This window comes from Canis lupus, chromosome 21 (genome assembly GCF_048164855.1).
Source record: "Canis lupus baileyi chromosome 21, mCanLup2.hap1, whole genome shotgun sequence".
In the NCBI taxonomy this organism is placed as follows: Eukaryota; Metazoa; Chordata; class Mammalia; order Carnivora; family Canidae; genus Canis; species Canis lupus.
In genome coordinates this window covers 1,491,013-1,516,805 of record NC_132858.1, presented here as the reverse complement: position 1 = coordinate 1,516,805, position 25,793 = coordinate 1,491,013, and the positions used below count along the sequence as shown (strand labels likewise).

General features: G+C 53.2%; 1 protein-coding gene and 1 long non-coding RNA gene across 11 annotated transcripts in view; one reads left to right on the top strand and one right to left on the bottom strand.

The window, feature by feature from the left end:
• Positions 1–2,331: 2,331 nt before the first annotated feature.
• On the bottom strand, positions 2,332–25,673 carry INCENP (inner centromere protein). Of its 9 annotated transcripts, XM_072789458.1 has the most exons (20): positions 25,427–25,672; positions 24,257–24,459; positions 22,090–22,236; positions 21,599–21,712; positions 19,869–20,668; positions 16,003–16,054; positions 15,175–15,229; positions 14,974–15,091; positions 14,119–14,170; positions 13,560–13,677; positions 13,338–13,472; positions 12,737–12,748; positions 8,254–8,363; positions 8,057–8,177; positions 7,707–7,829; positions 6,673–6,878; positions 6,367–6,457; positions 6,062–6,169; positions 4,329–4,479; positions 2,332–2,850 (listed from the first exon to the last, which is right to left on the bottom strand). In XM_072789458.1, the coding sequence occupies exons 3-20, from the start codon at positions 22,227–22,229 to the stop codon at positions 2,636–2,638; spliced, it is 2,721 nt and encodes a 906-aa protein (XP_072645559.1). In that variant the 5' UTR covers positions 22,230–22,236; positions 24,257–24,459; positions 25,427–25,672; the 3' UTR covers positions 2,332–2,635. The 9 variants fall into 9 exon arrangements, with proteins under 9 accessions (XP_072645559.1, XP_072645561.1, XP_072645558.1 ...); XM_072789460.1 differs by lacking the exon at positions 24,257–24,459 and having other exon boundaries at positions 22,090–22,240; positions 25,427–25,673; XM_072789457.1 differs by lacking the exon at positions 24,257–24,459.
• LOC140612266 (uncharacterized) overlaps positions 24,987–25,793 on the top strand; it is a 42,668-nt gene continuing 41,861 nt past the window's right edge. For both annotated transcript variants that reach the window (XR_012013549.1, XR_012013550.1), the window contains exon 1: positions 24,987–25,172. This is a non-coding gene — a long non-coding RNA (uncharacterized lncRNA). The remainder of the gene's footprint in view (positions 25,173–25,793) is intronic.

Sequence of the window (25,793 nt, the reverse complement as noted above, 5' to 3'; positions counted from 1 at the left end):
ATATAGTTTAGTGCTATAAATTTCCCTCTACATACTGCTTTAGTTGCATCACAAGATACAAGGTCAAAACACAAAAATCAATTGTATTTCTGTAGACCAGCAAGGAACAACTGGGAAGCAAAATTAGAAAAACAATACCACTTACAATCGTTCCAAGAAAATAAATACTTAGCTATAAATCCAACAAAATTTGTCTAAGATCTGTATACTTAAGACTATGAAATGCTGATGACAGAAGCCATAGATGTAAATAAATGGAGAGACAAGTCACATTAAGGGTTTAGAAGACTCACTATCATATGTGATTCTCCTCAAACTTTATAGATTTAATGGAATTCCAATCAAAATCCCAACAACACTTTTGTATATATTAGCTCGTTCTAAATCTTATATGGAGAGGCAAAATTGATAGAAAAGTTAAAATAATTTTGAAAAGGAAGAATAAAGTTAGAGGAATCACATTAATAGATTTTTAAGATGGATACAAGCTACAGTAACTTTGACGATGTGGTATTGGTAAAGGGAGAGACTCACAGATCAATGGAAGAGAATAGAAACTCCAGACATTGACCCATACAAATATGGCTGATTGATTCTTGACAAAGATATAAAAAGAAATTCAGTGGAAAACAAAGTCTTTTCAACAAATGGTCCTGGAACAATTGGACATATAATCATATGCCCCCAAAACCAAATAAACCAAAGACATAAACCTCACACTTAAAAAATTAACTCAAAGTAGATCATAAACCTAAATGTATTATTTGTAAAACTATAAAACATTTAGAATAGAAAAGCTTTGAGAACTAGGGCTAGACAGAAAATTCTTAGACATGACACTAAAAAGTACAGTCCATAAAAGAAAAAAAATTTTGATAAATTCTAGGTAAAGACACACTTGCCAATGGACTCAACACAAATTTCTAGTTCAAGAACACATGAAGTTCGTTTGAACTCTGCACCGTTATGTGAATGAACCATCAAATGCTTGGTTTTAATGGATGGATTCCTCTAAACTTACCTATTGTGTATGTTCACTACTTCATTTTGAAGCACTCTTGGACTTTAGCCTTTATTTTGTCCTAAAGCAGGGGTCAGCAAACTTTCTGTAAAGGGTCACAGTATTTTCAACTTTGTGGGCCAAAGAACCTCTGTTCCAACTACTTAACTCTGCCTTCAGCAGCCGGAGGCAACAGACACCTGTTTCTGTTGGGTAGGTTCCAATAAAACTTTACAAAAACTGACTGAGGTTTGATTTGGCCCATAAGGCCATATAGTTCACCAACCCCTATTCTAGGGACTAGAGGAGATGGTAAGGAGCTGGCCGTCGCATATTAGAACACAGCAGGCAGCTATGGGGCAGGACGAGGGCCAGCTTCCACGGACACTAAGCATTTAATGAGCAGCTGCATGGTTTTGCTGGAGAAACATCTCAACTGCTTGCAAGCACTGGCTCAAGGTAGTTTCAGGAGATACCTTTCTAACCAGGACTCCTGCTTTAGCAGCATGCGTACCTTGTCAAGTAGTTTGCCCATCTATGCGGCATGAAGCCTGTGGGGCCCAGAGACTGTGTCAAGAGCCCAGTCCTGGGGATCCCTGGGTGGCGCAGCGGTTTGGCACCTGCCTTTGGCCCAGGGCGCAATCCTGGAGACCCGGGATCGAATCCCACGTCGGGCTCCCGGTGCATGGAGCCTGCTTCTCCCTCTGCCTGTGTCTCTGCCTCTCTCTCTCTCTCTGTGTGACTATCATAAAAAAAAAAAAAAAAAAAGAGCCCAGTCCTCCTGACCTCAACCTCATGTCTTTCCCATTGAACAAGCCCCCCTCTACAGATAGCTCCCCAGAAAATCAGAAAGTCCCCAGAAAATCAAAAGCTTCACTTGCCGCACCATGCAAGTAACTGATTTGTCTCAGCATTGCCCGGGGACAGGATCAGAACCACCTACTGCATCAGCATCTTTTTCTTTAATTTTTTTTTTAAATTTTTATTTATTTATGATAGTCACAGAGAGAGAGAGAGAGAGAGAGAGAGAGGCAGAGACATAGGCAGAGGGAGAAGCAGGCTCCATGCACCGGGAGCCTGATGTGGGATTCTATCCCGGGTCTCCAGGATCGCGCCCTGGGCCAAAGGCAGGCGCCAAACCGCTGCGCCACCCAGGGATCCCTGCATCAGCATCTTGACGTGGAACCCAGGTGACCTGGAAGCACACTCCAGGAAAAGGAATAGGGCCTCAGTCCCCCAGCCCATCAGTGGCCCAAGACACGCACACCTGCGGGGCCAGGGGCCAGGGCACTCTGCCAAGGCGCCCCATCTCCACAATACCCACAGCAGGCTTAAAGGAACAGACTTTATTAATCTAGCTCTTGAACACTAGAAGCTAAAATTCAGCTGCATTATAACAATCTATTTACAGAGTGCTGTCTGCAGGTCAGGTGGGGCTGGGATGGTTCTCCCCCAACCACCCACCAAATGCAGCCTCCAAACAGGTCTGGGCCACGTTCTACCTGCAGCACACGGAGAACATTTCTATACACGTGGCCAAAACCCCAGACAGAACACCAGGCAGGATGGCGCCAGACCAACAGAGGGGCGGGCAGACATGCATAGGGGCTGAGACTGACAAGAGGGCCAGGGGCCTCAGTACTTCTTGAGGCTGTAGGCCAGACTGCTGGGGAGCCTGGAACCCAGCAGGGGCGGTGAGTTCCAGACGGCAGAGCTGGTGCGCTTGTGGTAGCGGGGCTTGCTCTTCTTGAAGATGTCCTCCAAGTCCAGGGGGAGAATGGTTCCAAAGAGCTCAAGTAGGTTCGGGGGGTGGTAGTACTGGTGGATGATGGCCTGGCTTAGCTGAGTGCCTGTAGGGGCCACGGAGGGTCAGGTCACTGCCTGGGGGCTCCTCATGAGCCTCCCCATCCCCTGGTCCCTGTCACCCTCTCCGCCCCAGCAGGCCCCCAGTCCTGCCACAGTGGCTTCTCTCACAGAGCCCCCTTCCCTGCAAATCCTCTTATGGCCTGTGCATCCTGCCATCCTCTGGCAGCTTAGCCTGAACACAGGTCCTCAGGCACTTACATGGGCCAGGCCATGCCTGGGGCCCTCACTGCATGACCTCATTATCCCCACAAGGCAGCTCCTTTCTTCTCCCCATATTATAATGGTGAGACTTGTCCAAAGGTACACAGCTAGTGACTAGGGGAGCTGGGGCCTAGCTCCAGAACGTAAGCATACACTGCCATCCTCAGCTGTTGTGGTCAGCGCTTCTCTCACCAGCCTGCAGGTCCCGTGGCACAAGGTACTTGCTGAGGGGCCCCTGGGCCAAGGCTGTGGGTGACACACAGCCCTGCCAACAAGGCTTTAGGAGGCCCCACAGGGGTCAGGAGGTGGAACGTGTGCCCAGCACTTACAAACACTAACTCACTTCATCCTAACTAACCCTTCTCAGCTGGTATCACCCCTATTTCACAGATGAGAAAACTGAGCCAGTTTAAGTAAGCTGGTGAAGGTCAACTACCATGAGGGGGCTCTTCCAACCATCCAGCTCCTCAGCCACGCTGACTGCTGCCTGCGCCACCTCCCAGATGGCCTGATGCCAGAAGTTAAGGAGACTAAGTCAGATTCTGGCTCACATGGAGTTCAGATGAGGTACACCAAAGCAAGCTGTCTTCTGTAAAGAGTTGACCCTCTCTGAGGTTCTGAGCCCTGCTCTCTGGGGAGTGAGACTGCATCTTACCCTGACCCCCAGCTCAGCACACTCTATAAAGTGCCCATCATTTGCACGGGGCCCACCCCTTTCCCAGTAGGCCTTGCACCCCGGTCGTGGTGGCGGTGGCCTGGTCACCCTCACTCACACTCCTGTTTAAACACTGGGGCCTGTAAACTCTGGGGTCAAATCCTCAAGTGCCTCCACCTCAGCCTTCCCCAGCTCCAGCTCTTGATGCCCTACCTAAAACCTGCTACCACTCTTGGTGCTATTCCTACCCTAAGCTGCTTATTTGAGTCTCAGCTGGCCCATTGCGTGGGGCTCCAAAGAGGGGCACAGAGCCTGAGCTGAAACACCCAGCATCAGCAGCCAGTCATAATTTAACATGTTTGTTGAGAACAGAGGTGCCCAATACTGTAGATCTGGTCCTCAGATGAGCCCACTGGCCGTAGAGTACCCACCCTTCCCTGGGCACATCCCAAGGCCCAACGCAGGCTTGTTGGGCCAACACTTCAAGCTGCCAGCCCATGGGTACAACAGCCTCCTGACGCCCACAGCTGCCGACCCACTACATCCAGGGTCCTCGATGTCAAAGTGAGGACCCAGGTCTCCTGGGGAACTCTGGGCACTGCTTACCTCTGGCCCAGGTGGGGATGGGCTTCCGGGGATGGGCCTCGTCATCAGTGGAGTCATCACTATTCAGATCCATCCCATAGTTATCTGGGTTGATCTTGGGGGGAGCTCTGTGGCCCTGGGGAGTCATCTGATATGAGGTACAAGCTGGAGACTGGAGAAGACAAACATGGCTGTCAACTCCCTGTCCCTGTATTCAGGCATCTCTCACCACTGAGGAGTGCTGGGGCTCTGGTCATCACCCCTCATTTCATGGGGAATAAAAAGGGTTCAGAGGTTCACTTTTTAATTTAAAAAAATTACCACATACATGACTATATCTTCCTTTTTCAAGTTTTAAGTATATTGCACACATTCTTCCTGGTCAGTGTGTCTCCTTTCTGACAGCCCTGGATGCTCCACTAGAAGACCCACGACTGGAAATTTTTTAACTATCTGTTATAGATAAACATTCGGCACATTTCCAAATTTTTGTTATCAGGAACTATATGGCAATGAAAACCTTTCCACATACATTTTGCTGATAACAGCGTTAAGCTGGAAATTGCCTAAGTGTTAATCAACAAAGGCTTGTTAAAGAAATTTTGGTATAAGGAGTGGCTTGTACAAGGGTGGCTCACTGGGTTGAGCACCCCACCATTGGTTCTGGGTCAGGTCATGATCTCAGGGTCCTGAAACAGGGCCTTGCATCAGGTTCCATGCTCAGCACAGAATCTGCTTAAGATGCTCTCTCTCCTCTGCCCCTCCCACTGCTCACATGCTCCCCAAATAAATAAATAAATAAATAAACAAACAAATAAATAAATAAAATCTTAGAAAAAGAAAATTCTAGCACAAGTAACTGGTATGCAGCCATCAAATATGAGATATGGAAGTACTGAAACACACAGATGTCTACAACATACTAAATGGAAGGAGAAAATATCAAGCTGCCAAATGGTGTATGTTATAGACTAAATGTTGTTTGTGCCCCTGCGCCCCCCAAATTCTTCTGTGAAATCTTAACCCCTGATATGATGGTACTGGGAAGTGGGGCCTTTGGAGGTGATGAGGTCATGAGAGTGGAGGCCTCATGAGTGAGATTAGTGCCCCAAGCACAGAGGCCCCAGAGAGCCCCCTCTCCCTTTCTGCCACATGAGGATACAGGGAGAAGATGACCATCTGTGAGCCAGGAAGAAGAACCTCAGCAGACACTGAATGGGCTGGTGCCCTGACCCGCGACTTCCAGCCTCCAGAACTGTTGTTTAAGCCACCCAGAGTGGCAGTTTGTGACAGCAGCCTGAGCCAACCGACACAGTATGTAAGGACAGTGCCCATTGAAGACTCTGTGTGTGGGAGACTGGTCTGTGTATGTATATGAGTCTGAGTGTATGAGTGTGACAGTGTGTGTGAACACGTGAGAGTGTAGGAGTGTGTGAGTGTGACCAGAGGAGTATGTGAGTGTGGGTGTGAGAGTGTGAGTGTATGTGCACAGAGGTTTATATGTGCAAATTATAGAAAGATAAATACCAGACTTAGAGTTTTCCTCTAAGAGAAACCTAGCTGCTGCTTTTTTTTCTTTACAACAAATTCTACTTCCAGAGTAAGAAAACATACTTACCAAAAATAGTAAAAACAATTGGGCCACTTGTGTCCTTCCTCTCTCTTACACTCCTAATACACAGTCTGTGCCTCCAGCTACTGGGAGGTGAAGAACTAGAGCCGGGGGGCCCTCTCCTCTGGGTGCCTGGCCTCACCTGCACATCCACAGTCACATTCAGGCCTTTGCCGGTCACCGCCACCTCCTTGGCTTTCCTCTGCTGCTCCTCAGCCAGCCGCTCCTCCCGCAGCCTCTCCTGCTCCTCCTGGGGCCCAGAGGACACCAGGTGTTAGAGACCCTGCCTGTGAGCACAACCCCTGTCTGTGCCCCCCTCCCTGCCCCATGTCAACCCCATGGGCAGGACAGGCAGGGCAGGCGAGGCAGCTCCTAACCCAGGAGCTCTCAAGGTGGCCCAGAGCTCGGCACAGACCCATGGGAGTCCTAGGCCTGCTTCCCCTTTACCTTTTTCTTCTTCTCCTCCAGTTCCCTCTGCAGCCGCTCCTTCTGTAACTGCAGGGCCTTCTCCCGCTCCCGCTCCCGCTCCTGCTGCTCCCTGGGGACCAAGCAAGAGCTGGTCAGGACACGAAGCAGAGTCCTGGGCCCCCCTCCCACCCCCAGCAAAAGAGCCTGTCCTTTTGCAGACCCCCAAGTAAAGAGGGGAGCTGCCTCCTGCTGCTGGCTGCACGTCTCTCTTCCACACCCTCACAGGGGAGCAGGTGGCATGACGGCATGATGCCACCTTGGGCGGCTAGGGCGCAGGCCCCTCACCTCTCGGCCTGGAGCCGCTCCTGCTCCTTCCTGCGCTCCTGTTCCCGCTGCTCCGCCAGCTGCCGCTCCTGCTCCCGCTGCTCCGCCAGCCTCTTGGCCTCGGCCACCTTGCGCAGCCGCTCCTGCTCCTCCTCCTTCTTCTTCTGCAACAGCTCCTGGTGCCTGCGCTCCTCCTCGTCCTGTGATTGGACCACAAGGTGAGGGCCCTGGTGCCAGCCCAGGGGCCAGAGAAGTGAGAGAGAGGTCAGGGGGAGCAGCCAGGGGAGCCTGGCCAGAGAGCCTGCTCCTTCCCAACAGGGACACCCTGAGCAAAGTTCCTCAAGAATTGCCATTCTGAAAACCGCTTTTGGTGCAGCAAGAGAGTCATTAGTTAAAGGTGGAGACTGGAGCCAGACTCACGAGCTGTGTGACCCCAAGCAAGTGGCTTGAGCTCTCTGGCCTCGGTTTCCTCACTGATCAAACAGGAACAACAGTAATACCTACCACCTCATCAAGTTGCTGAGTTCATACACCAAACATACTTAGGACAGTGTCTGGCACATAGCAAATACTAAATAACTTGTAGTTATTACTATTATAACCCCCTATTGACAGATTTGTGTTCCCTATTGTCCCAGGACTGACAATTCCCCCAGGGAAGTAAACCCCTACTCTTTAAGGCAAAATGTGCAATCCTCACACCAATCCTCTCAAGCAGACACCACTGTAACCTCTAGGAATTGAAGCCCAGCAAGGTCAAGTAACTTGCCCAGGGTCACACAGCTACTAAGTGGCATAGCTGAGACTGAACGCCTGGCTCCGGAGTCCATATATATTTAACCTTCGAACTGTCATCTCTACGGAAAACTGTCATCTCTACGGATACAAGTCACTGTCACCATCCATCTGCCAGATATGTGTTGAGCCTCCTCCAGGCTTAAAGCAACAAGAGCCACCAAGACCAACCCCACAAGGGGGTGTGCTCGGTGGTGCTCGGGGGCTGAGGCACCTCCCCACCTTCTGCACTAAGCCCCTCTGCCCACCTGTCCTTGTACCTGTTGGAGCCGCCTGAGCCGCCGCACCTCCTCCTCCTGCTTGCGGCGTGCCTCCACCTCCTCCATCTTCTTGGCTGCGGCCTTTTTCTTGGCTTTCTCCTCAGCCAGCCGCTCTTCCTTGGCCTGTAGAGCCCATCCATATGTGCCCATTAGAGCATACTCCTCCTCACTCAGCCCTGCAGCATGGGCCCAGAACTCTGCACCCACTGCCCCTGCAACCCCAGTTGTTCCCCATTGCCCAGGGGAGGGTGGCACCCGGAAGCCACAGACCACCAAGTCTGATGTGCTTGGGGCCCGCCAGGGTACAGCCCAGCCCGGAGTGTGGCTGCCCACCAGCCCAAGGCTCGTACCTTCTCGGTCTTCTCGTCAATCTGAGCAAACTTCTGCTCAATCTGCTTCTTCTTCTCCTCCTTCATCTGCTCCACACGCTCCCGGGCCTGCAGCACCTTACGAAGACGCTCTTCACGCTTCCTGCGGGCACAGGGCAGTCACAGGGAGCCCACAGAGGCCGGGGTAGGCCGGGGTAGGCCAGAGCCAGGCCACTTACAGCTTCACCTCCTCCAGCCGCCGCCGCTTATCCTCCTCCACTTTCTGCCGACGGAGCAGCTCAGCCTCCTCCTTCCGTCGCAGGTTCTCCAGGCGCTGCCGCTCCTTCTCCTGGGGCAGGGTGGGGCGGAGTGGGAGGGGTGAACAAGGCCCTGATGTGGGGACAACCCCCTACCACTTCCCCGCAGACCCCCAGGTCCCCACCAGATGGCTTGAGGGGCAGAGGCACCCCCAAACACGCCTCCCTCCCCAACCAGATTGAGGCCTGGGCTTCAGTCCTTCTGGGGGCACCGGAAGGCCTTCCAAGTGCCCTTGACTGCACCCTGCTAAGTCGCAGCAGTGCAAAAATCAGGCTCAAAACTGGATTGACTCTAACTATGTTTAAAGTGCGCTTGTCTTCGAAGAGAAAGGATGAGACCGGGAAGGGACAGACGAGTAGAAAAGTTACAGTTCACGTTCTATCTGGGGTGGGGGGTGGCGGGTATGTGTTTGTCGTTATTACTATGCTTTGTCACTTTTACACTATGTGTACACACACATACAAATACTCTTTTATGTCGCTTAATATTTGAAAAAAATAAAATACGGCCAAATGTTAACACAGATTACTATGGGCTAGTGAGATATATTAAGGATGGCATATTTTCCAAACTCCCTGTGATACACGTACGCAATGATTTTAGCCACAACTTTTTTTAAAGTACTAGCTGGTTGGTTAGCAATTCAATGCTGGGACCTTCCTCCCCTGTGTGCCCAGAAAGCCCCAGGGACACAGTAGTGGGCAACCAGAGGGCATAGGTGGGGGCTTCAAGCACTCCCTGGCCAAGGACAAGACTGATACTTTCTCCCCCTGATGGTTGGGATGTGAGGGTGGGGGCTGGGACCTACCTAGACCAGGGCCCTCACCCCTACCTGGCTCCATCAGACTCTCACCTCTGGGCTTGGCCACCCATAGGCCCCCTCCTTGTATTAGTGACTCTCCATTTCTCCTGGCCTCTGGCCTAGACTGTAGATTTCCCACCTAGAAATCTGGCCCCAAGGTAAGAAAACTCTAAAGACAGAGAGAAGGGCTCCTCTGGTTGTGGGTAGATACACTCCACACTGCCTCTCCCACTGAATGTGGCCGTAAGACCCAACTGCATGAAGCAGCTATATGAGCAGACAGATGGGGAAGATCAGGCTTTGAAGCATCACTGAACCCACAGCAAGTTTACCATGATTTTCCCTCTAGTCTAAACTCAATGAGGTCTGAACCCCCAACGGGATCCAAGGATGCCGACAGACAGAATCTGGGAAAGGCCCTCTCATTCTAACTCAAGAACTGGAAAGGGGACATTGAATGCTCAGAGTATGCAGAGACCCCAGTTTTGGTTTGTCCTTTTCTTCCTCCTCTCATGTCCCAGGCCATAAGCAACCCTGTGGCCTGGGGACAGCAGCAGTTACAAGATCCTGCAGAGTCAAAACTCTGAGGAAGGAGAAGCATCCCCTCCACACTATGGAGCTGTGATCCTGAAAGGTCGTGGAAATGCTGCTCCTCCTTTCTGTCTCCCCACCAGGTGACTCTGGATGAGGTCTTGGAAGCACACAGCACAACAGGGTAACTAAAGCCCCAGTTTCCTGGCTGGAGACAGAGGGGAAGAACCCCAGAGAAGTAACATGTACCAGATGGATAGAGAAAAGGAGACTAGGGTATTTGTGAACTCCAGGGCTCAACCATAAGCTGCAGAGGCATGAAGCTGACCATAACTATTCTATCAAAAACTTCTGAGAATTAAACTCACAGACCACCTGCCAGATCCCATCCTGACCACCGACCAACACACCCAGGACAGATCCAAAGAGCACTGCAGAGGCTTTGCAATCTGAACATTGGAACCATACCCCACAGAAGCCAGGGTGGCACTCATACCCTGAACCAACCAGGTGGGTCACCAGTAGAGCAAAATACCAACATTTTAAGATTTAAACAACATGCATAATATTCAACATATTCTAACATAATATTCAAAATAGCCAGGATATAATCCACAATTCCTCAGCATACTAAGAACCAGGAAAACCTCAGCTCCCTTGTAAAGACCATCAGCAGCCACCAATGCTGAGATGAGAGATGTTAGACTTATCTGACAAAGACGTCTCAGCTGCTCTTATAAAAATGTCTTGACAGGAATCACATTTTTTTTTTTAAGGTTTTATTTATTCATGAGACACACAGAGACAGAGAGGCACAGACACAGGCAGAGGGAGAAGCAGGCTCCATGCAGGGAACCTGACCTGGGACTCGATCCTGGGTCTCCAGGATTACACCCTGGGCTGAAGGTGGCGCTAAACTGCGGAGCCACCCAGACTGCCCAGAAAATCACATTCTTAAGACAAGTCACAAAAGAGAAAATCTCAGCAAACAGATCTCAAAAAAAGCAAATTGGAAATTTTAGAACTCAAAATACAGTCACGGGAGATGAAAAATTCAGTGTGTAGGTCCAAGAGCAGAACGGAAAAGACAGGCAAGTGTCAGTAAACATGAAAATAAATCAGGAAAGTGTATCTGATCCAAACAAAGAGAAAGCTATTGAAGAGAAACAGATAGAGCCCAAAGTACTGTGAGACAGACGGGAAGGCCCGCCACAGGCATGGGTGCCATCACCACGTGCGACGGAGAGGAAAGAACACGCTGCTAAAACAGAGTTTCTCAGGAACAGTAGCTGCAAACACTCCACGTTTGGAAAAGGTCTAATTATGCAGGTTCAAGGTCACCCACACAGGGTGCCGAGCAGGAAGCTGACTCTTAACCCCTGCTCTCCACTGAGGAAAGCTCCTTGGAGGTGAAAGTCACGAGCCACCCAGAGCACCCACCACCCCCTCTCTCCCTTCCTGCCCTAAGTGCCAACCAGACTCCTGCTTCCCATAGGGCTCAGCAAAACCTGTTTTACTCCTGAAGGCTGAGTGTTAAAATTTCCCAGCAGAGGTCAGGGAGACTATCCTGGGCATTGTGAATTTTATGGAAGAAAGTAAGAGTTGTCTGTGTCAGAACCCACATGCACATCCTCTGCCCCCACCCTCCGAGGTAGGTGGGTGGTCTCTGCTCCCTAGAGGTGAGAAAACCAAAAGCTTGCTGAGCCCCTTCTGCCTCCAGGGGCCTCAGCTGAGCAGTCTCTCTGCCTTTTACTAAAAACTGTGTCACACCAAGCCCTGTGCTGGGTGCTTGGAACACAGGACTCTGGTTCACCCACATCTATGAAATGACTTCAATCTCAATCCGTAGCCAAAGGAAACTCAGCTAAAGGTTAGGAAACTAGTCCAAGGCCCCGAGGTCCCCGTGACCCACTTAGGACCACGTCTCCTGAGAACTGTCCTACCACCTCCAGATGCCCTGCGAGGGACCTGGGCTCCCCAAAGCAGGAAAGGACAGCTCCTGGGACCTCTCGGTCATCCCCACAAGGCCTGCCAGGTTCCAATCAAGTCTGTGTGGGGCATGGAAGTTCTCTGTAGCAAGAGCAAGTCCAAGTCTAGTTCGCTGCTGTGAGCTCAGGAGCCTGGCACACGTCACTGTGTAAGGCCACACAGCCCACTTGCCTGCATGCTGGAAGGCATGCCATCACCTCGTCCAACCAAAGGGGACCAGGCTCCTTGCAGGAGAAGCAAGCTCGGAGGCCTACCTGTCCAGCTGCTGAGAAGCCCCTGGACCCGCCAAACCCCAGGCCCTCAGCTAAGAGGCAGAAGCCGTCCTAGTAGAAGGCCCTTCGAAGCACCAGTGGGTACAAAGGGATGTGGCCTTGCAACCTAGGAGACTCCAGGAAGCCAAGACTACAGGCTGGGCAGATCCCAGCTCTCTGGGGCTCCTTCCTCAGGGCTGTGGCCTGGCTCAGCTCCGAGGTATCTGAGAAGAGAACAGCTTCTGTGGCCTTCTCTCCAGAGGCTGCTGTGGACAATTCCAGCACTCCCCCATAAGACCCAGCCTTCAGCCATGGTTTCCTGCACTGCTCTGCCCCTCGAGACAGGAGTCAGGTCTGTGACCCAATAAATCTCAGCAGCTCTGAGGACGAGAGGCAACTTATCTGTTCTCTTCTCAGTGCCTGACCCTGAGGGGGAGTCCGGTGCTGGGAGTGGGGAGGGAGGTGCCGTGGGGAAATTCAAGCTATGGCCCCAGTAATCAGCCTGCAGGCTGCACCCCCTCTGCCTCCTCTGGCTTCAAGGAGGCCCTGAGATCAACATTTGTCTTCCTGGGAGCAGAGACGAAGGCGGAGAGGACAGGCCCTGTGGAGGGAGGACACCAAGGGTCTCCAGGCAGTCACCCAATGCCTCAAGGCTCCCCTGCCCCCTTTGCTGCTCCCTCTTCACCTCCCGCTCCACCTCCTACTCCACCTCCCACTCTACCTCCCACTCCACCTCCCCTACCTCCCACTCCACCTCCTGTGTTAGTGCTGCTACAGACTGATGGGTTTAGGGGGAACTAGGTTACCAGGACAGGAAAAAGCTTTACTTACAACAAAGCTGCACTGTGGGCAAGAGGAGACAAGAAAAAGCCAGGAGTTAATGCCAGGCTGGGGGACTCCTTGAAAGCAGGCCATCTTCTTGGCTATGCCAGCATCACTTGGGGCCTGCACCTTCTCATCACTTGGGGCCTGCACCCTCTCATCAGCAGCAGCCCCACCCTCTGGCTTCCTCCTGTCTCACCAGTACCCATCCTCACCTGTCTCACCTCATCCCCAGTGTATGTCCCTCACCTTAACAACTCAAGCCACCAGAGAGGTGTAGGGAATATGGGGACAGATGGTCATGGTGGTCATGGCAATGACCAGCTATGCCATTTCTACTACTTCCCAGCTCGGGGCCAAAACCAGGGAGTCACACAGAGCCGGCTAAGGCTCTGAGCTGTAGTGCAGAGCCCAGGAAGCCAGAACAGTGCTCAAATACTGAGGCAGCCCATGGCCGTAGAGGATGGAGCTAGCCCTTGACTGGTGCCAGGCCACAGGTGCCCAGATCCATGCTACTCCCAGCAGCCGAGGAGACAGACTGGAGCCTTCAGCCATACTACCCCACTCTAGCAAAGCTTGGCCAGGGGTCCAGGGGTATGGGCTCCCTCACCTTAGGGTCCACACGCAGGGGAGTGTTGCGCTTGATGAAGGATTTCATGACACTGCCACGGGGGGCCGAGGTTGGGGTCATGAGCATCTGGTTCCTCTGCACAGTGTGCAGGAAGGTCCGGAGGGGCCGTACCACCTGGATAAGGTGAGGACCAGGGTAAGGACTCATGGTGGAGGAGGGGGAGGGGTGGATGTCAAGCAGGGAGGGCAGATGCCCACTCACTTTGCTGGCTGGACAGGGTGGGGAAGGCGTCTTGCTCCTGGGGGCTTGCAGCTCCTCATCCTCCAGCTGCTGCTCGTCGTCCAGCTCACTCACTGCCTGCTTGTAGCTGCGCTTCCTCCTGCCGTAGCACAACGGAAGCCATATCATAGGGCTGACCCTAGCACCTTCCCCAGAGCCCCAGCCATACCCCATAAAAGGTCACCCTATGAACAAAACTGGGCCTGGCTCATGGAGCTCCAGACTAAAAAGCACTGCTGAGGTGGGTGGGGTCTCCCTGACTAGTCCTCTGCTGCCAAGAGGAAGGAAAGTGACCTGTCCTAGGTCACACAGCCAGGAAGATGAAGAGCTCAGGGCCTAGGATCTGGTTACCCACTCCCGCCCAGGTTTGTCTCACAGCAGGGAGCCAGCTCCTTCATTAAACCAGAGTACTAGCCCCACCCCTGTAAGGAGGAAACAGGCCCCCGACCACATGCCCACCCTCCCCGAGTAGGGAGTCAAAGTTCATGCCGCTTTGGGACCCTCAGAATAGTGGCCTGCACACCACTGCCCAGATGCAAACCTGACACTCTGGGGTGGCTCCTTGGGGCTATCTCCTTGGTCAGTCTTGGGTTCTGTGAAGAGAGCAATTTTGTGAGGCTGCAGGGACAGCTTGGAGGGGTCAGGGGAAGAAGCCTGCCCAGCAGAAGCCATGGCAGGGGAAAGGCTCTCTTCCTGGCAGACCCCAGGGTGACCAGTGGCAGAAGTCATCAGCCTCAGCACCAACTGGCCTTGAGAAATGTGTGGACATCTGGAGCCCAGCCTGCTATGCCCAGCCCACGGACCCCTCACTCTCCATGCTGGGCCCCTGTGACAAGAATGGCAGGACAATCCTATTGAGGTGGCCCCAATTGTGTCTGTCTACCTCGAACAGTGAGATCTGGGGGGAGGGTTGCGAGGGGTGGGCAAGAGGTAGCTTTCAGGAACAGAAGCCCATGGAAACTGCAAACTCTCACAGACCTTTGTCCTCTTCACACAGGGCACCCACAAAGGTGAGAAGTAGGCCAGCAACAGAGACACAACAAGGCCAGGTGTTCACACCCCAGCACAGAGTTCCTCCTGCTACCCCCGGGAGAGGCGCCCAAGTCTCTTAGCCTGGCATATTCAGTCAGTGCCTCAGCTGAGGCCCCCAACCCTTACCCAGCTTCATACACCGACCACCCATGGCCACTCCCATGGCACTCAGCAGCAGCTGCAGCCAAAAGGTGGGAAATGAAACCTGCAGACCCAAAGGAGATCTACACACGCCGGGGTCCCATTTACCTTTGGCCAATAGCCCAGAATATGGGCCTCCCTCTCCCCAGATAAAAAGTCAGGCCAAGGACACCAGCGCCACTTCGGCCCTGGTTTCTGCACACGGCAGGTCAGAAAGACTCACCTTGCTGCCCTTCAGAGGGTGTTTCCTGGCCACCAGCCAAAGGCCTCGAGCCAGGTGTGCTAATGGCGATCTTGGTGGCACTACGGGAGCACAAGGTACTCCTGTCATCCTTGGAGACCTAGGGGAGGAACCAAGACTCTGGGGTCTCACCTGAGACTCACAGGCCCATGAGCCCTCTGCTCCTTGGCTTGCTTGCCTTACCTCTGGCTCAGCTGCCTCTACTGGCTCAGCCTCCTCGCTGGGCTTCTGCTCACGGCTGAAAGTAGAGCAAGAGGCATGTGGGACCCACCCACCTAGCCTGAGTCCTCACAGGATCCCTCCCTAAACCAACAGATGCCCTGGCCTGGGTCACAAACCCACAGTGCCAGGCAGGCCAGGACAGCAGCCAGAGCCGGGGGCTCCCTGGATGCCTGCCACCTAGGCAGGCAAGGGCAGTTGGCTTCTGGATTTGGTTGCACTCACCCCATCAGGGCCTGATTCAGGAGGTCAGCTCTTCCCTAGCTCCACCCCAAACTACTGTGCCCCGCTGAGCCGCCACCATCCCTTGTTTCTTGTGAGGCCTGCCCTCGATTCACCATAGGGCCAGCAAAGCCAGGAGGTCTGCCCAGTCACCCTATTTCCCCAGCCCAAAGCAGGGGCAGGAGGGTCCTAGTTTTAGTGATGGCAAGGTGGGGCCTCAAGGAAAAGCAGTGCTGGGGTGTAATCCTGGAGCAGGGAGCCCTCTCAGCCCCCACACCATCCCCACCTTCCCCCATCGCGATAGGAATGTAGCTCCTCACACCTGCACTACCTCATTCCCAGGCCTTTGCATTTGACAACTCATGGAGTCCACACCCCAGGGTAAAGGCCCGGGCTGACACCTGCATTATCTGCTGCAGGGTTAGAATGGGGTGGGGCTGCAGCAGTAGGCAGTCCCCACAAGGAAGGCAGGCTTGGGCACAGGAAACGTTTGTACCCCCGAGGTTTCCCTGCAAAGGTATCCACGTGCCCTGCCCTAGAAAGGTTCCCAGGCCCTAGAACTGAACTCACCCAACTTTTTGGGGCACCTCAACATTCAAGAGCCTCTCCAGGTAACTGTGACCTGAGGGGAAAACAAATGAACAAATGATGCCTCAGAAAGTGCCACTGCAAAAGATCCAGAGAGCCAGGTGTTGGTTGGGGCTTGGCCACTCTTCATCTGCAGCCAGACCTCTCCACCTCAGAGACCTCCCTTCACTAGACTCAGGCCCTCTCCACCTTAGACACCACTCCCTTCACCGGGTGAGAGGCCCTGAGCACATTCTCTCTACTCCTAGCATCCTCAGTAGAGCTGTTGGCTTTATGTCTCCTACTACTCCCTAGCTGGCAAGCTTCCCATCTGAGGGCACCTCTTGACTCCTTCACCGGGCTAGAAAGATCTTGAGAAGAGGGACAATGTCTGACTCCAGGCCCCCAACATCCAGCATGGGGCCCAACACAAAGAAGCTTATTCATTCAACAATTACTCTTTGAGGGCCTAATATGGATCAGGCCCTGAGCCAAGCCCCAGGGACCCAATGGTGAGCAAAACAGCCAGAGCCACTATCTGGTCTACGTAACCATCAAATAATGATGAAATGGTGAAAGACATATGCTATGTGTGAAGACAGAAAAGAGGTGAGGATTCTGAAAGACCATAGTGGGGACCTGAGCTGGTCTAGATGCTGAGATATGAAGGAAAAGACAGGCACAAACCAAGAGGTAGGGTTGGCAGGGAGCAGAAGGATGTCTAGGCCAGCGGCTCCCAAAGCATATTCTCTAACTCCTGGAAGTCAAGTGCCTGAGACCCTTTCGGGGGGGGATCTGTGAAGTCCTAGCTGTTTTCATCATAACACAAAAACATAAATTTGCTTTTTCACTGTGCTGGGATTTAGCCTGAAAGTGCAAAAGCAATGCTAGGTGAGACAGACCAAAGTGGAATCAATGATAGCTTCTGATTCCACACTGCAAGGAGCCTCTAAGAAGCCGCCACTTGTTGAATATGAACAAATTATCTGAAAAGACTTTTAAAGTACTCCTCTCTTTTCCAACTATGGATCTGCATGAGGCCAACTTTTCTTCATACGTTTTAACCCAAACAACGCTAGGCAACAGATGTGAGTATAGAATCCAGCTGCCTTCTTTTAAGCCACACATTCCAAAGAGCTGCAGGATGTAGAAGAGTACCAGTCTCCTCATTACAGTTTTGTTGTGGAAAAGAGTTAATTATTTTATTCATTAAAAAAAATCTAACATTGGGACGCCTGGGTGGCTCAGCGGTTGAGCATCTGCTTTAGGCTCAGGTCGTGATCCTGGAGTCCCAGGATGAAGTCCCACGTCAGGCTCCCTGCATGGAGCCTGCTTCTCCCCGTGCCTGTGTCTCTGCCTCTCTCTCTCTCTCTTTCTCTGTGTCTCTCATGAATAAATAAATAAAATCTTAAAAAAAAAAAAGACTGAGCTGGTACCATACCGAGCACTAAAATGGAGTCTCTACCCACATTCAAGGCAGGTGTTATCACCATTTAACAGATAAGAAAACCGAGGTCCAGGGATCCCTGGGTGGCTCAGTGGTTTAGTGCCTGCCTTCGGCCCAGGGCATGATCCTGGAGACCCGGGATCGAGTCTCACATCAGGCTCCCTGCATGGGGCCTGCTTCTCCCTGTGCCTGCGTCTCTGCCTCTCTCTGTGTATGTACGTTTCATGAATAAATAAAATCTTTAAAAAGTAAAAGGAAAACCGAGGTCCTGGGAAGGGTGTGCTCAAGGTCACCGAGGCCCCGTGTGACTCCCGAGCTTAACTACCACCTTTTATAGTCTCCCTCCTTTCCCTCTTCCCTCCACCTCAAGGTGGATGAGCCATGGGCTTAGAGTGAGCAGACTGGTCTAGAGTCTCTACCCCACCTTCCCTCTGGAGCTCCAGGCTCACTTGCTCTACTAGACCCCTTCCAAGGATCAGACTTGGGCCTGAGGTAACCACCATGGCAAGTCAAATATCTCAGCCATTCTGAGGATCCAAAAACGGACGTCAAACACCTGGACTGCACGTCCTAAGGCTCCAGGCCCTGGAGCAAGCCTTACCTCTGATAGGGCAGAGACCTAGCAGGTGAGGTGCCCTTACCTCCTGACCTAAACTACACTCCAGGGCTCTCCACAAAGCCTCCTTAGCAACCAGCTCACCATCCCGGAAAGGCTAAAATGTGGAGCTCAAGCCCGTTTCCCAATTTTATAGATTCGGTGGCCACCATAAGCTTCAGGTTCCTCCTCTGTAAAGTGAGGGGATTCTAACAGACTAAGAATGGGGCTGCAAGGGCCAAACAAGAACCTAGTGTTTCCTACATCTGCAAGTGCCAGGCAGACCAAATGACCCCAATTTTAATTCACATTCACTTAAAACCTGGCCCTTCTGCTCCATCAGCCTTGCCTTCCTCTGGGTGGACCCTGGTGGCGGCCTCTTCCCCGGTCTCCCTGCCTCCTTTGCTCCCTTCCTTCTGGACATTTTTCACACATACAGTGCCAGGGACCTTTCAACAACCAACAAGGGGCTCCATCCTCTGGGCCAGTGGGGTCAAGCCCAAGCCCCCTGTGTAGCACATGAGCCCAAGATAGCCTATCACTTGCCATATTATTCCTGGGGATCTTTGTACAGGCTGTTTCCTCTGCCAGGGATCCCTTCCCCACATTTTTCCCCACCTGCCAACAGCATAGGCATCCTTCAAAACCCTCTCAGCTCAGACCCCACCTCCTCCATGCAGCCAGCCCTGACTCTTACAGCTGCCTATCCTCCTCTGTGGCTCATAATACCTGCTCCCACCAGAACAACAGCCCCCTGAGCTGGGACCAGATGATGATAGAAATGGCTAATGTTAGGGGCACCTGGGTGGCTCAGCAGGTTAAGGTTAAGCATCTGGCTCTTGGTTTCGGCTCGGATCATGACCTCAAGATTGTCGGATCGAGCCCCACATCAGGCTCCACACTCAGTGCAGTCTGCTTAAGACTCCCTCTCCCAGGGATCCCTGGGTGGTTCAGCGGTTCAGCACCTGCCTTAGGCCCAGGACGTGATCCTGGAGTCCCGGGATCGAGTCCTGTGTTGGGCTCCTGGCATGGAGCCTGCTTCTCCCTCTGCCTGTGTCTCTGCCCCTCTCTCTCTCTCTCTATGTCTATCATGAAAAAATAACATCTTAAAAAAAAAAAAAAAAGACTCCCTCTCCCTCTGCTCTTCCCCCTGCTTGTGCTCTCTCTGCCTCTCTCAAATAAATAAATAAATCTTAAAAAAAAAAAAAAGAGGCTAACATTAACAGCTGAGGCCCACAAAGAAACTTCTGTAACCAGCTCAAGGTTGCAGGACAGGTAAACGGCTGAGCTAGCACTAAACCCAGTTCTCTGTCTGGCCAGAATGAGCCTGCTGTGATGAGAATCCACAGTATCTCCAGAGCAGCAGTTTGGCTAACAGGAGGCGGCCTACAAATGTGGTCAATCTAAGTGAGCCTCTATGGGAAGAAAGCGGCCTTGGGTAAAAGGCCTAAGTTTGAGCCTCAACATGGCCATTAACCACAGGAACACTGTGGCCAACCTCCCTGGACCTCGGTTTCCTCATTTGTAAAGTCAGAAGGTTGTATTAGATTTGCGCTGTCCCATATATATGGTAGCCATCAGTTTAAATCTAAATGAAGTAAAATGTAATAGAACTAGAAATTCAGTTCCTCAATCATACTAGCCACTTTCTGACAGCTCAACAGCCACATCTGGTGAGCAGTGGCTATGTAGGGAACAGCACAGACATGGAACACTTTAGAAAGTTCTAGGGACAGCTCCCTGCCAGATAGTTCCCCAGAGCACCTCTGGCTGAGCCAGGCACCAAGGACCATCCACCTCCCGCTGAGCCCCACCCCCTCGACTCACAGATGATGCGGGCAGAGGCAGCTGGCTCTTCAGTGGCCTTCTTGCCAATCCTCCTGCTTGACCTGCGGACAGGTTTCTCCTGTTTGGCCACCAGGGAACACTCCTGGGCCAGGGAGACCTGGCAGCCAGGGGAGGACGGGGCAATCAGGCTGTGCCACACTGACTGCTGGTCCACATGGGTGCCCGTGGGCGTGGAGCAGTTATCCGGCAGGATGGAAGTCAGCACCCGCCCTGGCCATGGGGAGGCCAGAGAGCCCGGCAAGTCCTGCGGGCCTGGGGAGGCCTGCACCATCCTGAGCTTGGAGGCAGACCGGCTTGTTCCAACCCCTCGACCCTTGGGGTCCTGGGGTGTAGCCATCAGGGAACTCACAGTGATGGTTTCTGGTCTCCCAGCCTCTGGCTTCTTGGGTGTTGAATCCTCCTCTGACAGCAAGATGCTGTGGGAGGCGGGAGTGGTGGCCGGAGGGGATGGAGCCAGAGGAGTCTGGACAGACTTGATCTGGCCAAGGTGCTGCTCGGCACTCTTGCGCTCTGGGACGCCGATCTCTACCACGGGCACCAGCTGGCCCTGGGCCAGGCTGTTTTTAGGCTTCTTGGTCAGCGCAGGGGAAGACTCAGGGCTGGGCGAAGGGGTAGCTAACACGGCAGTGGCTGCTGCCGCCGCTGCAGCTGCAGCACGAGTCACCCGCCGCAGGACAGAGCCGTTCTCTCCCACCACCGTGGCCAGCTTCTCCACCTTGCCCTTGCTGCGGAGGTGCCGGGAGCTCAGCTGGCTGCTCCGGGACAGCCTGCGGGACAGCCTGAAGGAGGCAGCAGAGCAGAAACTAAGACAATTCAATGGGGCAAGGGACACCCTGAAAGTGGAGCAGGGGGCAACAATCTCCCCACAAGCCACTAGCTTACATGGGTTATGAATCAGAGGGCTTGGAGCTAGAAAACCAAAGCTCTAGTCCTGGCTCTGACAATCCCCAGACCCTTGTCTGTTCCTTTCTGAGCCTCAGCCTGACTACCTACAAATCGGGATAATGCCAGACCTCACATAATGCCAGACTTCACAGAACTGCTGGGAAGATTATACAAATTTCCCACTGACTGAGGTCACACAGCACCACACATCTTGCTGGAGGCTCTACTCTTTTTGTCACTTAATCCACAAAATGGGCCTGAGAGGTAGGGACCATCCTCACCTTAGAGATGAGCAAACTGAAGCTCAAAGGTAGAAAATTAACCCAAGGACACTTAGCCTTGAAGGGCAGAGCTAGGGTGTGTGCTCTGGACCACATGACCCCAAGAGCCAGCCTCTTTCCCCCAGCACTCTGCAGCCAACAGTCATTTCCATGAGCATTATCAAGTGCAGCAACAGGAGGAACCCCTAACCCACACCTCTGGCTGCTTTCACTCAAGCAGAAGGTTGGATTCTCTTTCTTCTCCCACCTCTGGAAATTCTTCCCATCCCCCAAGGCCCAGAACATACACATACACTCTCTCTCTCTCTCTCTCTCTCTCTCTCTCTCTCTCACACACACACACACACACACACACACACCCTGGAGTCCCTGGTCTAAGGTCATGCTTTGTTTCCCTGGGACATCTGACCCCTCAGCATGGCCCACGTGGTATCCACCACTATTCCTGCCAGCCACTGCTCCCAGTTAACACCTGCAAATCAAAGTCTCCTGGCAGGCAGCAAGCCACCAGGCCCCACCTACCCAGCTGACCCTCCTTCCCACCTTTTCCGGATGGGGTTTCTGTTTTCATCCTGAACATAAGAAATCCGCCTCTTCTTCTGTCGGTTTTTCTGAGAAGGTGTTTTGGGCATCAGCTCAGGCTCCTTGCTGAATTCTCTGTTTGGTATAAGGATAATGATAGTTGAAGCTGCCCCAGAACCCAACCCAGACTGGCCCCACCCATTTCCTGGCAGTGACAAGTCAAGCTGGGATGACCAGCACCAACTTCTTATAGGCCATGTGCAAGTCCCCTGCCAGGTATCTGGGGCTTCCTCCTGGAGACACATGGGGTGCAAGGCTACCAGGCAACTCTCTGCAGCCCCATCCTCTGAGGGCCAACCCAGCACCTCCTCCTCCTCTTCCATTCTATTAGGGTAGCTCCCTGCACCCTGGGCACTCTGGAGGGACCCTTGGCAGCCTATCACATGGGTCAAGTGAGGATGTAGGCTCCTGTGCCCCCAAGGTACCTCCCACCAACACACCCCTGCCTTTACCTGGTGAACATGCGCTCGGCTTCCTCCTCAATCTCTTCGAGCCACACTAAGTCCTTATTATCCACATTGCAGATAAACTCCATGAGCTTCTGGTCACACAGCTCCAGCAGGTGAATGGGCCCTGGGGCTGTCGACCCCATGGTGGCTCTATCTCGTGAAAGCAGATAAGAGGTGCAAGGGCTCAGGGCTGGGGCTGGAACCCCATCTTCAAGGGGAAGAGCCTGGCAGGGCGCAGGACCCATTCCAAATCCCAACCACCTAGTACCTGGATTGGAGCCCCTTCCTGCTTACAGCCACTCCCGCAGGCGTAGAATTCCAAATGCCAATCCACGAGCCTCATTTTTGCAAAAAGAAGGGCCCACCCTTCTTGCTCTTCAAATGCCTTCCTAAACCGATCCACCCACCCACAGCACACTGTCCCTTTAAGTCCATCCTTCCCAGCCAATTCTAGTAGCAACAGTCCTTACAAATGGCCTGGGGGAGGGGGGGGCGGGGGTGCTTAAAATGACAAGACATAGCCAACCGCTTTCCTGGGTCAGGGAGAAACCGCAGCCAGTGGACCCCTCTCTACCTGCCCAAACATAGGCCTGTAGGTTCTCCTCTTACTACCTGTGGGTGAGCAAGGGCTAGACACCCTGGCTACACATGAGTTGACCCCTGGCATCAGGCCAAAGAACATCAGGTTCAACTGTTTCTTCAAGAGGCCGGTGAACAGAGGGTTCTGCATTCCAAAGGAGTTGGTAAGAAGGCAGGGATTCAGAGACATGCTCCTCTTCAAAGAGCCCTCCACCACCCGCTCCCTTAAACTGAAATGCCCTAGAAATGGATGAGAGAGCATGAGGGCAGTAGATAAGCAGTGTCTCTTATTTTTAAGAAAATACAAAACCAGTGTTCTCTTAATTTCTAAAAAAATCCAGCAATTCAGGTATCCTCCTTAAGGCTCAGTTATAAGATCCTGATCAAAGCCCCAGGCTGGACTCTTCATTACAGTCACAGCAGGGGCTCCGTAAATATCCCTACTGGGCTATGAATGAGTGATGGACATCAGCCATCATAAGGCTACATGTCTCATGCCTCAGCAGTGACCCACCACCCTGATCTATACCCCCACCTAAGATGGAAGCTCCTGGTTGGCGTGCCTGGGGGGCGCAGTCAGTTAAGTGGCCAACTCTTGGTTTCAGCTGGGGTCGTTATCTCAGGGTCATGGGATCAAGCCCTGTGTCTGGCTCCACGCTCAACTGGGAGTCTGCTTGAGTTTCTCTCTCCCTCTCCCTCTGCCCTTCCACCCTGTCCCTGTACTCTTGCTCTCTCTATTCTCTCTAAAATAAATAAGTAAATCTTAAAAAAAAAAAAAAAGGAAACTTCTGGATGGAGGGTCTCAGTCACTGATCCCTCGACAACTTAGAGAGCTTAACACCAGGTCCTGTTGCAGCTTCACAAGACTTCCTGAAGCCTGATTTCCAGGGTACACTAGCCTTTGTTCCTCAAACAAGATCTCTCTCTATCTGGAAACTTCTATCTCCTGTTTGTACGTGGATCTCAGCAACTCAGGGAGGGCCTGACCACAACCATGATCCCATCCGACAATTTCAATTCTCTGCACGGCACTTGGGTAACTGTATATCTGTTTACTTACTACCTGTCTCTGCCCACTAAACATTTGCTCCCTGAGGGCAAGCCCTTGTCTGTCTTGTAGATGAAAGCCTGGAACCTGGCACAGCGCCTGGCATAAAAGGAATACTTGTTGAATACATTAATTCACCTGTCCACCCTACACCTAGAAATAAACATCCCACAGGTACTTCTCCCCCAGGCACATACACGCACACAGGGACACCATTCTACACAGGTTAGGGCATGCCATACACAGGTTAGGCCCCTGCTCCTAGATGCCAGAGGTGGCACTCATCAGGGCAGGGCCAGTCGGGCAGGATGGCAGAAGCTTTGTGTAGAGACAGCTCTGAAGCCAGCAACTCTTGGGCATGGCCTCTCTGCTGCCATTCCTCCCCCCAGGACTCTCTGTCCCCAAACTCGTCCCTGGCAAAATGTTGAGACCCCCAGTTCCAGGCCAAGAAAGAGAAAACCGTTTAAGGAAGCCAAAACCAAAACTTAAGGTTTATGAAGAGCTACAGCAAGCAACACCTTTCTATCTTTTTTTTTTTTTTACCTCTTTAGTATCTGTTCAAAATAGCAAAGTTGTTGAGAGCTTCTTTCACAAAGCGCAAAAAGACTGTTTTGGCTTCTTCCATGGGAAAGTCCTTTTGTTTTTGTCTTTTAAAGACCTCAGCTTGGCTAGTTAGAAAGGGTCACTGGAAGTCAGGTCAGAGGTGACCTGAGAAAGAAAGGATCAGTGTGCCAAGAAGGAGGATCCTGGAAAGAACAGCAAAAAAAAAAAAAAAAAAATCTCTTCTGCCGGTGTAAGAACCTGCGCGCACAAACCCAGAGAATCCGACATCCCACAAGGGAGAAGGGACCTCACCTTCCTGTCCCAACACCTGCCTCACGCCTCGCCTAGATCAGAGGCCCCACCCGCCTCCTTAGCGATGCCTGTTTTTTGAGGTGCAGGAAGTGGGGCACTTAACCCTCTAACACACCCCAGGGGAGGACAGTCGCGATCATAAATAACTGCTCCCATTTAGAGTCCGGCCTCGGTGCTCAGGTGGAGCATCCTCCCATTTAATTATCACGACACGACCTCGCGGATACCCCCCCCCCGCCCCCCCGTGTGCGAGTGAGAAAACGGAGGCAAAGAGAAGCCCGAGTCACCCAGTAGTAAGTCAGGAGCGCGGCCTGGATTTAAACAAGCTACACCGCCCGTTCGGTTTAAGTCTCTGGAAGGCGGGAGCCCAGGGTTGCTCGGGGGGAGGGGGAGGGGAGGTGGGGGAGGGGAGGGGGGACCCCCCAGCGGAGGCCGCGGCGGCGGGATGAAACCGAACCGCTGACAGCGGACGTCCTGGCGGAGGGACAAAGCGAGGGACGGCACTGGCCTCCGACAACGGCCAGTCTGGAGCGCTGCTCAGCTGGCGGGGGCCCTGCTGAGCGAGGGGGTAACTTCAGAAATGCCACCTGGCGTCATCCCGGAGGTCAGCGAAGGGAAGGGCCTCCCGGCACAAAACAGGGTGCCAGGCCCCGAGGGGGAGGGAGATGATTACTCTTCCGGGATCTGGTGCCCCGGGTGGAGGATAAAGGGTCATCTCAGGCCGCAGGGCCAGGCGGGGTGGGGGTGGGGGTGGGGGTGGGGATGGGGGGGAGGGGGTCACGCCCCGGTCGGGGGTTGGCGCGGAGGTAGAGACTCGCCAGCCCCCCGCTAGCCCCGCGGGCCGCCCCGCGCACTCACTCGACTGCGCCGCGTCTCCTGAGCGCTGCTCCGACCCAGGCCCCGCGGCCTCCCCAGCAGAGCCCCCCGGCAGGCCCGGATGCTCGGCTCCGGGGCTCCGGGGCTCACGGCGTCCGCGGAGCAGCGCGGCGAAGCCTCCGATTTTCAAAACTGAGCACTCGCCCAATCCCCGGCAAGTTGGCCCGGCCGCTGCGAGACGCTCGGCCAATCAGGCGGGAGAGGGCGCCGGCCCGGCGGGCGGTCTGCGCGACCGGGAGGCGGGGAGAGGAAGCGAGGGCTGAACCTCCAGCGAGCTCAGCTTCCGGGACGGGCGGCCGGCGGGCGGCGGAAGTGGCGCTCGGCGGGGAAGGCGCGCGCACGGCCTCTC

Coding starts and splice junctions, on each gene's coding strand:
- INCENP (XM_072789460.1), bottom strand. CDS start 22,229: ATGGGGTCGACAGCCCCAGGGCCCATTCACCTGCTGGAGCTGTGTGAC. Junction 15,092..15,174: donor TAGAGGCAGCTGAGCCAGAG/GTAAGGCAAGCA, acceptor TTCCTCCCCTAG/GTCTCCAAGGATGACAGGAG. Junction 13,473..13,559: donor CACCCTGTCCAGCCAGCAAA/GTGAGTGGGCAT, acceptor CACCTTATCCAG/GTGGTACGGCCCCTCCGGAC.